The following is a 13,201-nucleotide window of genomic DNA, read 5'->3' on the forward strand; positions in this document are numbered from 1 at the left end:
AATCGAATTTGTTCAAATCAAAGAAAAAATCAAGTGAAAAAGACTAAAAGAACAAAGTGTACGTTTCAAGGGCTCTTTGAGTGTGCATGCGTTTAGTTCAAAAAACTTCAAAGGGTCCAACTCAACTGAGGTGGAAAATTGAAATTTTAGATAAATAAATAGTGCATAACGAGTCTTAATGAATTAAGGCAAGTTGTTAAGTCCCTATTTCTGAAACCCTAAACTTAAGCATGAAATCTAGTGTGGTTAAACAATACTCATCAAACTAATGTGTGTGCAAACGTCTTCTATTATATTCGTTTTGAAAAATTTGCTAACCATGTGTAAACAAGCATACACAGGTATGTTTTATAATGATTTGTGTATCATATATATATATTTTGTTAGAAAAGCATGTGGACCTTTAGCCTATTATAAAGTTACCTCTATTGTTGTCCCACATTGATAAAAATGGAAAAGATAAATAAGTATAAATAGTTAAGTGCCACTAAAAATATATAAATTATGTTGATGTTAATAGTATGACCTAACGGTCACCATGCGTCTTGTCCCACGTCTACTTGAATATCACCTCATACATATATTCAAGTTTCATGTAGACGTGAAAATTCAATTTTTTTTAACATTGTAACAATTGGGCTCCTAAACTTATATAAAGGGTCGAGATACATTATTTCAAAATCCTCCATCTACTATCGTCTTTACTATTTTACATTCATCATTTTCTTTTTTAATTTTTCGCTAATTAAAACGTTTACTATTTTCTTATCCAACTAAAATAGTTTACACACTTAACACATACTATATACTTTAAGTTTAATTTTTATCATTTTAGAGGCTTAAATTCTATTATTATAAGTTTTGAGAATTTACGTTTTACCATTGAAAATTTTACAATATGATCACAAATTATTACCATAAATTAGGGTATACTTATTGTTTTGTAATATCTATAATGAAATTTCAATGGTTGATGTGTTTGGTGATTTATTTGATTCTTGATGGAATAAAACATGAGAGAAAAAAATTAATGAGGAATGTTGGTGTACCTAACTTATTTAGTTTGAATCAATTAGTTTTGTGTAAAGAAAAAAGGTTTGCAAATTAAATTACCAATAATGTAATAATACATTCAAAGAAGTCATCCATAGCCACATTGAAATATAATGTCTTTGTGAATTGTACCCATATAATATTATCTCTAGCCACATGTTACAAACTTATATGCTTAAAATCATTATTTAGTCCGCCAATATGAATAAAATTACTTTAATGTAAATTTGCTATACGAGATATTTTCAATTCTAACAAAATAAATTAAATTATTTAAAAAATATATTAAAATTTTAGATTATATCATCCATTCATTGTTTACTATAATTATAAGATTCAAATAAAAAATAAACTATCGACTTATTGTTGATAAAACGTTAATTCATATGATATATCTGATGTTGTAATAAAGGTCCTAAAAATGTCAAAAAGCAAAGAAAAAAAGAAGAAGAAAAGAACTACTTTTTAGAAAGTTGGAAACTCTTTTATAAATTTTGGTTTAAAATTCAAAGAAATAAAAGTAGAATGTAGTTTACACTTTATGACAATGTAGACTTAAAGTTTATATTTGGTTTCGTGATAAATTTTATTGAAATCAAGTGTCAATTTTTATTACATAGTATTTAAATTTTATGAATAAATTTATTTTTTAATAAGTTTACCAACCCTATACGTTTAAAATATTTGAGTATAAATATATATATTTTTAATTCACGCTCATAATTCACACCAAAACGTGAAAAAGAAATCAAACCATGTTTTTATATTATATATATATATATTGATGCCTATTTTTTATATAGAAGTATGCCGGTATATATTTATTTCATTTAGAGGTTTCTATTTCATACACAACCGCCGACTTCAACATGTATATATGTCTATGCTATTTATGTTTAAATCATGTAATATTGATAATTTTTTTAATGTAAACACAAAAATCTTACCTATATTTTTCTCTCTCTCCTCTTTAATTTTTCTACTAAAATTATTTTATTAATAAAATGATTGAATGACTTGTACTTTAGTTATGTTAAAACAATGTAAATATTATTAAAATTTATTAAATATACATAAAAGGTAATAAAATGAAGCAAGAAATATTAAAGTCCTTCGTTTAATTCTTTATTTACAAAATCATTAAATGAAATTATGAATTCATGTTTATAATTTCATATTTTCAAAAGAAGTATGATTTGGGTGAATATTTTATCCTTTCATTGTAATTTTTTTAGTCTTACTTTAGCCACAATTTTGTCATTCACATAGATTGAATGTGTGTGGTCATTTTCACATTAAACAAAATAAAAATTACATTTCGTTAATTAATTTTTCATTTCCTCGTTAAAAGAAAAATGTTTTGATTCCATAACGGATATTAGTTAATGCTCTATGTTATTAGGGGCTTAGGGCTACAATGTAACTTTTCTATATGTTATTTACACAACTAAATTTTTTTTTATCATACTTTATTCAGATATATATAGATTAGATGGTTAAGTTTGGATAGTATAAGCTTAAAATATTAAGAAATAGAATTTAAATGGTGAAAAATGATACATTGGAAGGATGTAAATATAAAAAAGATATAAATATGTAAATGTTGAAATGATTGTTGTTAAATTAAAAATTTTATTGTTTATTGCTATAACTAAATGGCTCATTTTCGTAGCTTTCAAGTCTCACGTGCTCCACCCTCTCCTATTTCTTTCCGTTTAGCATCTCAGTTCCGCCGCTGCCGTTCTTCGGTTCGTGCTCGTACAGCATCCTATCTAACGGCTCTGCACTGATTGGTATTCTCCCAATCTCCATCTATCTCTGTCTCCTCACTCGAATAACGAAAGAATGGAAGATTTGTATGTATTATCATGAATTTTCCAGCATCTCCCTTCTCAGTCGAAGTAATTCAATTATCTTTTAATCACAAGCACGTCCGGCGGCTATCTTTTAATTGACCGAACAACCTCAACAATATTTCTATTTTGTATATTTGTTTAACCAATGATGGTCTGAATTTACTGAATATAAAAGCCTTCCTAGTTCCTTATGCTTCATACTTGATACTCCACCCTCCATTTATTCTTCTTCTATTGCTATTATTATATTTCTATAGTTGATTGTGTCAAATTAGAGTCTGTGACTGTTTTGAATGATAGCTGGACGTGTTTCGATTGATTTTTTGTATTGAAAATGTTTATGTTTTGGTTTTGTTACTTCTGACTAATTGGAGAAGTTTTATAGCTCCATTGGTTTGGGCATGCTGTCTTTTTTCGTGTGTGTGTGTGTAAATTTCATACATCAATGAAATTTGTTTCTTATAAAAAAGATGAAAGGTTTGGATGATTTGATTTGATGATTTCTTCTGCTGAGATTGCAATTTGAAACTGTGTGTTTTGTTTGAAATGTTTATGAATGATTCGGATGCCAAATCGATGGTGTAGTTGTCTTTCCGCTTGCTAATTAAAACAAAGTAATAAAGTGTAAGTGAACTTTCTTTTGGGCCTGAATATCGAACTCGATTGGGAAAACACCAGGACGGGCCAAAGAAACAGTTGGTTGGGATGAAATGTTAATTACTAATTCTGAGGAAGTTAATGAGGTTGGACCTTAATTATTGAAAGCCAAGGATTTTTTTTATTAAATACAACTTGCTTTTCATTTTATGGATGGAGTTCAACTCTTTGTTTTTGGTGCTGTTTTTAGGTCAGTTTTTGTTTAATCTCCCAGAAATTTTTTATGAGTGAGTGTCTAGATAGCTTATGCCTACCTTGATTAATTTCAGTCAGAAAGCAGATGTATTGAAGGTCAATTATCAAATTGAAACTACCAAACCCAAATCCACGGCTACGATTTGAAAAATGGAAGATGAAGATCCACCACTCGCTGTTGAGATTGGCGAAACAATTACAGCTGTCCAACAACATGAAGATGATGGTGTTTCTGTTGGCGTTACAGTTATCACTGGATATCTTGGAGCTGGAAAATCCACCGTAACTTACACTCTGAAACTTTTCTCCTTACCCCCTCACTCGATTTCTTTTTGCAACCATCAAATTTGAGCTATAGAATGATATTTCTTGTTTGGTGGAATTCAGTTGGTTAATTACGTATTGAACTCGCAACATGGCAAGAGAATTGCTGTTATACTGAACGAATTTGGGGAGGAAATTGGAATTGAGAGGGCAATGATAAATGAAGGTGACGGTGGGGCGTTGGTTGAGGAATGGGTCGAATTAGCAAATGGATGTATTTGTTGCACTGTTAAGCATAGCCTGGTTCAAGCCTTGGAGCAACTTGTGCAGAGAAAAGAAAGGTATTCTCTTGCTGTTATATTAGATTTCAATGGAGCTTCTGGAAAAATACGTTGATGATTTAGTCCATCTTACATGTCTCTAGGCTCGATCATATTTTGTTGGAAACTACGGGATTAGCCAATCCTGCTCCACTTGCTTCTGTACTTTGGCTGGACGATCAATTGGAATCATCGATCAAGCTTGATTCAATTATTACAGTCAGTTCTTAGTTCTTGTTCCTTCACGGTTTGAGTTAGTTTCCCCAAGTTTACTTTGAAATACGTATTATAGTTTGGAAATGTTTGTGAATTACATGCTATAGTTCTTAAGTTTAAGAATGTGTCATATTTGATGTTTGATTGAAATTAAGATAGCCAATGAAGCTTAAGTTTCCCCTTGTTCTAAGGTTAAATTTATGTGTTGGCTTTCGTTTCTATGTTGTTATTTAATTCGATTTTGTCTGTCCATGAGTGGATGCATGGTGTAGTAAATACTTGAATACTTCAAACTTTGTTTTAAATTCTTTTTCTAGTGATCTAAAGGTTTCACCCAATAATAACTCCTTATGTTCATTTGGATGAATACATGCAAGTAGGTCGTGGATGCTAAAAATCTTCATTTTCAATTGAATGAGCACCGTAGTTCATCATCCTTTCCGGAAGCATTTCATCAAATTGTGTTTGCGGTAATATTCTTATTCTTAGTTCTTTTATGGTCTCTGCAAGTTTGCAATCTACCATTAATTATGTCAAGCAACTGCTGGGATCTTCATTATTTATCATTTTTCATTCCATTATTACTTAGTATTTTTGTTTGTTTTATTTCTGTCTCTCTTGCTATATGGTTTGTTTTATTTCTCTCTTTTGCTATATGGTTTGATTTATTTCTCTCTTTTGCTATATGGTTTTCTCAATAATTGTCCAATGTGCACGCCTAAGAAGTTGTGAATCTGTTATCCATCATAGGATACTATTATTCTTAACAAGGTCGACCTGGTCTCTTCAGATCGTGGTGATGGTGCATTGGAGGACCTGGAGTATGAAATACGTAACATTAATTCTCTTGCCAAAATCATTCACTCTGTTCGGTGTCAAGTAGACCTGTCTCTCATACTAGACTGCAATTCCTATAATGCTGCTGTTAGTCATGAACTTAACTTTAACCCCTAGCTCATTTTCTATTTTCGTATCTGTCCTCTTTATCTGATACTATTCAGTTTTTCCCCATTTAGAATACAGCTCATTTAGAAGCATTATTGAAAGAAAGTCGTTCTTTATCTACTCAAGATCTTCATGATACTGGTGTTCGAACCTTGTGCATTAGTGAAGACGACAAAGTTGACCTTGATAAGGTAGTTTCATGTATTTCCGTTAAAGATTGTGTGGTTCCATCTTATTTTAAATTGCTTAGGCATTTAAGAATTTCACGACCTGGAGTGTAGCTACATCCATGCTGATTTATGTTTTAGCCAAAGATCCATTGAAGTAATAATATTCTGAACTACTAATATATCTTTCCATTGGCTTGCTGATCTATTTAACGAAGTATTTAACTTTCGAAGTGATTATATAAATCGCTCATCTTCACTATGAGCATGATGATTGAAGTAGGCACAATTCGTACAAGCAATATAAGTTACTGCCTTGGAAATTCATGATATTTCTCATTAATCTGCATTTCATATCCGATCTTCGTGATGGTGCTATTCTCATGCCTACCTTATTTTCCAATAGGTTCATTCTTGGCTTGAGGAGATACTTTGGGAGAAAAAAGGTGGCATGGATGTGTATCGTTGCAAAGGAGTTTTAAGCATAAAAAATTCTGATCAGCTACATACTTTGCAGGTAGATCATGTGCTTAATCCTATAGTTTTTGCTGTTGGAAAATCACTCCAAACAGGCTTCTTCTTTAACCATCGTCCTAATTTCCCATCCTTTGTTAATCCGATTTCCATGCATTCCTTTTGGGTTTTGAACCCAAATGAAAAGGTTGAGTTATTGCGACGATACTTCCTAACAAGAACACTCAAGAACAACACAGAAAACTCAAGAAGACTCAAATATAAAAACATATGGAAATATACTGTAATATATACTATAAGAGAAGTAGCAAGATAACCTTGCCTTCCAAGTGGGCTAGTCCAAAGGAAATCTCACAAAATTCCTCACTCTTTGCTCCTTATCTCATTCCCTTTATTTATAAGCCCTAACAATACCAACATTCTACTACTAATCCTACTATATCTCTAACTAGGGAGCTCTTTTTCATGTTAATGACTGATTTTGATTGGTGGCTGACAGGCAGTTCGGGAATTATACGAGATCGTTCCTACACGGCAATGGAACAATGGAGAAAGTCAGACGAACAAGATAGTGTTCATAGGTAAAAGACATACAAAAATATCCACGCCCACGAACTCTTACAATGTGTTTATTGTTGAAACTTACACATTGTCCATAATATGCAGGTCGTAATCTGAACGAGGATGTTCTCAGCAAAACCTTTAGAGAATGTGCTTCTATCTCCTAAATTTTGTTGCTTTACTATTTGTTCGACTACATAGGCAAACAAGGAAGAGCATATGCGTAGGTGAAATGGTTTTGTATGATTTCGAAGTCCTTTTTTTGTATGTTAACTTGGATAAGTGTTTCCTAAATTAACTGTCTTTCGGTCTTGTTAGAGGTGTTCTAGAAAGGTTTTTGATGGAAAGATTTGTGAACGAAGGTACCATTGGATGTTTATTTTTCTAAATGAAAGTTCTTTTGAAAGTTAACATTGCAATAAAAATATCAAAAATTAAATTAGTTAAATTAAAAAAAAAAAAACAAGAATAACCATTAAATTATAAGATTCCCAAATTATAGTTTTAAAAATTGATTGTTCGTTCTCTTGCGATTCGTGCTTCTTCCATTTGTGAGGGTGGTCGCTATTGGCTTTCTTCTCTTCTTGTTAGGAATTAATGAAGTTTATTTTCTTCAAAAAAAAAAGAAAGAAAGAAAGTTAACTTACAACGTGTACATTGAAGACAAAGAAGCACATGTTTTGAATTTCCTAACTTAAATTATGAAAGATCAAAATAATATTGCAATAAAACAAAAGTTTAGATTATATATTGATACTCTATATTTTAAAATGCCTCATATTTAAATTATGAAATATATTTTAAAAAGTGCTGTTTTTTTAGGAGTTCTTATGGATTAAAAAAAAAAAAAAATTCTTATGGATTTAAAAAAATTTAAAATTATTTGCAAAATATAGAGAAAAAAAGAAATTTTTTTTTGACAAAATATTTACCCATCCTGAAACAAAATTTACACTTGATTAAATATTTAAAATATTTTTTTAAAGGTTCTATTTTTATGATTTATAAAAAAGAAAAAAGTATAAAATTTATTAAAAAAAATCAGATAGATTTTGCTCTATTTTACAAAGGAAATTTTTAAAAATGGAAGAATTTGCAAATTATCTAGGTCTATAGCAAAATTTTAATCCAACTACAAAATGGATAACTAAAATTTTAACCCGAATTCAAACTATTCATTTTTTTTTTCTACATGTAAATAGTTTTCATTTTCTTCTTTCATGTAAATTCTGGTTTTGTTTTATAAATAGTTTGGATTTTTTTGATACGTTTAAAAATGTCATTCTTTTAATAATTCATTTGTTTGTATTTACTCCTTAAAAAAATAAAAATATACTTTGAACGGCTAAAATATTGGTTATCATATTGATTAAAATTCTGTCATGAATTGTATATATTTTGTAAATTCTTCTTAGTTTTTTTTTGAGTCGTTCCATTTTTTAAAATAAAATGAAAATAAGTAAAATTGAGCCCTAAACATATGTATGTATCTTCCTCTCACTTTCAAGTCTCACGTGCTTCACCTTCCGTCTTTAGCAGCTCAGCTCCGCCGCTGCCACTTTCCAGTTCGTTGTCGCCGCCGTTCTTCCGCTCGTGCCAGCGCCGCATCCCTCCTAACGGATCTTCACTGATTTTCCACTCGGTTGTTGCTACTGGTATTATCCCAATCTCCATCTATATCTATCTCTTCACTTCAAAAACATAAATTAGGGCTTTTCTAATGAAAAAATGGAATATTTGTTTTTGTTTTTGTTTTTCTTAATAACCATACCCGAATAGCAACGAAAATAGAAGAAACCCACCTTTTGATTTGCTGCATATGTCTGTCAATTGAGGCGTCCATATATCTCTTTGGTCTCTGCTGAAAATTTCCTTGCTTCTGCACCAATGAATTTTCCAGCTTCTCCCTCGTCAGTTGAAGTAATCCAATTCTCTTTTAATTCCAATGAGTGTTTTATTTTAATTGACTTCCTCAACCGTATTTATTTTTGTATATTTGTTGAAGCAGTACGCTGACCAGCGGTACTTTAAATTTACTGAAAATAAGAGCCTTCTCTATTCTTTGTTCTTCATGTTCTTGATTTAAAATATGTATATTTGGGGTAAAATATACATATTTTTGGAAGTGGAGGGCTCAAGGGACCTAAAGATTCTGCTTTTATATATGGTATGGATTTTTTTAGGATTCTCTTAATGTTTTTGGAGAGAAAACAATATCAATGATTCTATGAAATTTACAAATTGAGTAATGGTATGTTGAAAATTATAATTGTTGTAAGCAGAGACGTGTGAAGTGTGTACAACAATATGAACCTAGAAAAGGTTTCTTGTGAATCAAAGCTTCAGGAGATCTACCATTAAATTTTTGTTGTTGTTCCTTTAATTGCATATAATCCGATAGAAAGAAAGAAAAAGTTGTTGATGTTGAGCCGGAGTGCCTGTTTTGCCTACTTGAATGAATGGTCCTTGAACAGGCTGAGCTGCCAGTATTTTATGTTGAATGAGAATGGGAGTGTCAAAATCCAACAATTAAAGGCTGTTTGAAAGTGAACCCAAATCCTGTTTGAAAATTGGCAGTGTATGAAAAGATGGTCTTGAGTCTCATGATCAGAGCTGCATAAACAGCAGCAATTTGGGGAGAGACTGATCCAGGGGTGCTTTATTTGAATTGTGTTCCTTGTGTGGTTTCATTTTAGAATTTTAGGCTGATTTCCCATAAAAAGAATTTTAAGTGTCTTTTGAAAGAACCCCTTTCTGAATCAGTTTGTATTGTCTGGATGATTGCTTTCTGACATAGTTGATAGGCCACTGACTTTTTTCCCAATTCCCAGTTGACGTACTTACAGGGTGTAATGATTTCTATTAACTATTATTTAGCTTACCGACTGTTTTCATGACGAGAAATGATTTGTTTCCCAGTGGGCACAGTAGGTGTCTAATTGAGAGAGAGAGTGCTGAGTGTGTAATTTTCTGCTATTGATAAGGGAGATTGAGTTACTTGTTTCTGAATATGAGAAGTTTTGAGTTTATGGCCTTAACGCTTGACTTCTTGCTTTTAAAATCAAGATTTTGATAGAACACTGATACAATGTTTCTATTTTATTGATACCTTCAACAGAATTACAATATAAAAGAAGTAAAATAATAAGTGAAAAAAGAACCCTAATCGTCTGCCCTTCCTCTCTTTCAAGGAATAGAGAAATTTTGCAGCCTTATTTCTTCACCAAATTCTTCATACCCTTCTTCCCTCCCCAACTTCCTATTTATAACCAACCAACTACCAACAAATCTAATTACACTTTTACCCCTGTCCTATACTAATCTAGGTATCTAACAGATTTCCTCTATCCAAAACTTCTACCTCCATCCCTTATTTCGCCTGAAGTCTGTTCAATCAGCTGAACTTCAGATTACAAAAATTAGCCAAGGGCCACAAAGAATTTGTAGAATGGTGACAAATCCATTTAAATTCCGGTTTGGTGCAGCCACCACCCACACCAATCTTTTATACTGTTCTTTGGATCTGAAAGAGTAATCTGAACCTCTTTCTGTCATCTCTTGCCACTCTATATTCTGAATCTAGGTAGCTTCTCTGGCTTTTGTGTATTTCTTCACTTTGAAATGTTCATAGTAAATAATTATTGTGAGGAAATGAACGTGGCCAGACCTTAATTATTGAAAGCCAAGAATTGTTTGACTAAATACAACTAGCTCTTCATTTAAAGGAGTTCAATCATTAAGAGGTAAAAAGGAAGACATAGTTTCAATAACTAACTAAGAGGTCATGTATTCAATTCATAGTAGCCGCCTAGGAATTAATTTCCTACAAGTTTTCTTTCACCAAAATGTTGTTGGGTCAGACGAGTTGTCTCGTGAGATTAGTCGAGTTGTGCGTAAGCTAGTCCAGACACTCACAGATGTAATGGATGGAGTTCGACTCTTTGCTTTTGGGTGCTGTTATTTTACTCATAGCTATGTTTCTGTCTTTCTTATTGCATTTGCATCTGTAAAAAGTTTTCTTGTAGTGTGTGATATTCAATCATAATTTATTTGTGTTATTTCTCTGATCATTTCTTTTAATGGTTCTACTTATGTTATGGAATTACTTTTTTTTAATAAAAAAGACACATATTCTTACTCGAAAAGTTATTGATGTTTGTTGTTTTTTCTTTGACTATTAACAGTTGGAACTTCTCTGCTTGGAGTTCTCCATAAAATGGCGTTGGTTGTGATCTGTGGCCAGCCATGCAGTGGGAAGTCCACTGCTGCACTCTGCTTAGCTGAAGCTCTCAAGGAATCAAATGTAAAAGAAGCCATTAAGATTATCGATGAAACTTCTCTTCATTTGGATCGGAATCAGAGCTATGCCAACATGCCTGCTGAAAAAAATCTAAGAGGAGTTCTCAGATCTGAAGTTGATAGATCTGTATCTAAAGATAGCATTGTCATTGTAGACTCTTTGAACAGTATAAAGGGTTATCGATATGAACTGTGGTGTTTGGCTCGTGGAACAGGAATCAGGTATTGTGTGCTGTACTGCGACGTGGAAGAAACCAATTGTAGGAAGTGGAATGAAGAGCGTCGTGAGAAAGAAGAAGCGAGCTATGATGATAAGATATTCGAAGATCTTCTCAGAAGGTTTGAGAGGCCAAATAGTAGAAATAGATGGGACTCACCATTGTTTGAGTTATTCCCACATAAAGATGGAATCGAGAAATCATCTCAGGTTATTCTAGATGCTGTATCATACCTGACTAAAACAGTGGACTCAAAGTCTCGTGATGTAAAAATTTTACAGCCAACAATTGCTACTCAGAGCTCTCGATTTTCGGAGGCTAACTCTCTATATGAGTTGGACAAAGCGACGCAAGAGGTGGTTAATGCTATTGTAGAAGCCCAATCTCTGGGAGGGCCTCTGAATAGTATCTCTCTGGGTCAGGAATTACCAACCATTGACATTTCAAGGTCGGTTGGACTACCGGAGCTTCGAAGACTACGGAGAACTTTCATCAAACTAACAGGGCAAACTAGTTTAAGCGGACGACCACCACCCTCTGATGCCGAGAGTGCCAAGAGGATGTTTGTTGACTACCTGAATAGGGAACTGGGGACTTCTTGAAAGTTGAAACTAGATTAACCTGAATGATAAGCTGTATACTTGTAGCATATGAACTACCAAACTTTACAAAGCAAGAGGTAACAGAGATATCACTCTTCTTTCTGGCAACTTTGCCATCAATTATTTAAGCTTTGTTGTTATCGATGTTTTTTCTCTTAGTAATCATAATATCTATGTCCTCGCTGTTACAGAACTATAGTCATATTCTGACATGAGATTTTCAGCTCATACGGTTCCTTGAGGGTCGTAAATAAATCTAAGGAGCACATCAGGATTATTTGTAGATTATGCTTTGGAAAATTACGGTCCTTATATATTCACACACACATGATATATACATATACATAGTTAATGAGTTAATTCAAAGAGAAAATGAGTGAATCTTTGGTTTCTTCTTTAAAACGAGTTCCAAGATTGTGTAATTGTTCTATTAATGAGTTCATACTTTGTTCATGCTTTTGATGTGAATGAGTTTCTTTCTTTGATAATGCATTTCATGGGTCTTTTAATGAGTTAATTTTATGGTTCGACTGCTGCTCAGACAACTCTACAAGATAGGGTATCTATCGAGACACTGGATAGGATCGGGGAAGGGAGGTATTATAGAAGTGCATTTAGAGTCAGAAGTACTTTCTTTATATGAGTAGGAATAGGTACACTGAGAATAGAGGAAGGGTATCTATCAAGGTCTTTCTTGATTCCGGAATTCTTAGAATAAGATCTCGAATGAGACAAAGCAATCACTCTTCCAGAGTATCTTAGATTAGGAGTCTTGCTTCCCGTATCATAATAGGAGCTGCTTGACCAATAGAGAATAGAGCCGGAAGTCTCTCTTTTTGTTTCATAGTCAGAAGTACTCTCTTTCTTGAGTTGCAACAATAGGAAGAGCTCCTCTCATTGTGCACATTGAATAAACCCTTCTCAGTTGTTTCAGAGTCAGACCTGGACAAGTTCTAGAGTAAGAAGAAGGGAGGGAGACATGATCGATTGGAGGAGAAAGAGTTAGAGGTTAGAGAAGTTTCTCTTTCATGAGTCACTGAACTAAATAGGGTTCGAATCCGAATTGCAAAGAAACCTGTGGGGTATGCTGCAAGACAAATATCTTATTTCGGACTTCTTATCATATCTAGCCTCTTATCTTCTGCTGCTGCACGTCTTGGGTTGAGTCGAGCAACTTTTCCCTTCATTAACTTCTTCCACGGAGAATGACATTGCACTTCTGTAAGAGTGAAAGAATAGTGCGAGCTTCCCCCTGATGTAGTCGAAAGATCTAATCCCACCGACCACCCTACAACGGGGGACCCGGACTATGAAGAAAGATCTCCTGCTTCCGCAACTTATGAAAAGAGGTCAAGCTCTTGGCTCCTTTCCATG

The 13,201-nt window shown here is 32.9% G+C and overlaps 2 protein-coding genes across 5 annotated transcripts; both read left to right on the top strand.

The window, feature by feature from the left end:
* The first annotated feature begins 2,691 nt into the window (after nt 1-2,691).
* Nucleotides 2,692-7,119, top strand: LOC116401661 (COBW domain-containing protein 1-like). Of its 2 annotated transcripts, none has more exons than XM_031886635.1 (10): nt 2,692-2,846; nt 3,836-4,043; nt 4,149-4,366; nt 4,450-4,564; nt 4,942-5,031; nt 5,312-5,485; nt 5,578-5,697; nt 6,080-6,190; nt 6,647-6,728; nt 6,814-7,119. In XM_031886635.1, the coding sequence occupies exons 2-10, from the start codon at nt 3,912-3,914 to the stop codon at nt 6,873-6,875; spliced, it is 1,104 nt and encodes a 367-aa protein (XP_031742495.1). In that variant the 5' UTR covers nt 2,692-2,846; nt 3,836-3,911; the 3' UTR covers nt 6,876-7,119. The 2 variants fall into 2 exon arrangements, with proteins under 2 accessions (XP_031742495.1, XP_031742496.1); XM_031886636.1 differs by having other exon boundaries at nt 2,728-2,954.
* A 1,039-nt stretch (nt 7,120-8,158) lies between these two features.
* LOC116404800 (protein KTI12 homolog) lies at nt 8,159-12,110 on the top strand. Of its 3 annotated transcripts, none has more exons than XM_031888285.1 (2): nt 8,159-8,363; nt 10,893-12,110. In XM_031888285.1, the coding sequence occupies exons 1-2, from the start codon at nt 8,189-8,191 to the stop codon at nt 11,825-11,827; spliced, it is 1,110 nt and encodes a 369-aa protein (XP_031744145.1). In that variant the 5' UTR covers nt 8,159-8,188; the 3' UTR covers nt 11,828-12,110. The 3 variants fall into 3 exon arrangements, with proteins under 3 accessions (XP_031744145.1, XP_031744147.1, XP_031744146.1); XM_031888287.1 differs by lacking the exon at nt 8,159-8,363 and adding an exon at nt 8,492-8,628; XM_031888286.1 differs by lacking the exon at nt 8,159-8,363 and adding an exon at nt 8,737-8,875.
* Nucleotides 12,111-13,201: the final 1,091 nt, after the last annotated feature.

This window comes from Cucumis sativus, chromosome 6, assembly GCF_000004075.3.
Source record: "Cucumis sativus cultivar 9930 chromosome 6, Cucumber_9930_V3, whole genome shotgun sequence".
In the NCBI taxonomy this organism is placed as follows: domain Eukaryota; kingdom Viridiplantae; phylum Streptophyta; class Magnoliopsida; order Cucurbitales; family Cucurbitaceae; genus Cucumis; species Cucumis sativus.

Bases quoted from the DNA above. Each gene is read 5' to 3' on its own strand.
- LOC116401661 (XM_031886635.1), top strand. From the start codon at position 3,912: ATGGAAGATGAAGATCCACCACTCGCTGTTGAGATTGGCGAAACAATT. The intron at 4,044-4,148 runs GTAACTTACACT...GGTGGAATTCAG, and splicing joins TTGGAGCTGGAAAATCCACC to TTGGTTAATTACGTATTGAA. The intron at 6,729-6,813 runs GTAAAAGACATA...CATAATATGCAG, and splicing joins GAACAAGATAGTGTTCATAG to GTCGTAATCTGAACGAGGAT.
- LOC116404800 (XM_031888285.1), top strand. From the start codon at position 8,189: ATGTATGTATCTTCCTCTCACTTTCAAGTCTCACGTGCTTCACCTTCC. The intron at 8,364-10,892 runs GTATTATCCCAA...GACTATTAACAG, and splicing joins CCACTCGGTTGTTGCTACTG to TTGGAACTTCTCTGCTTGGA.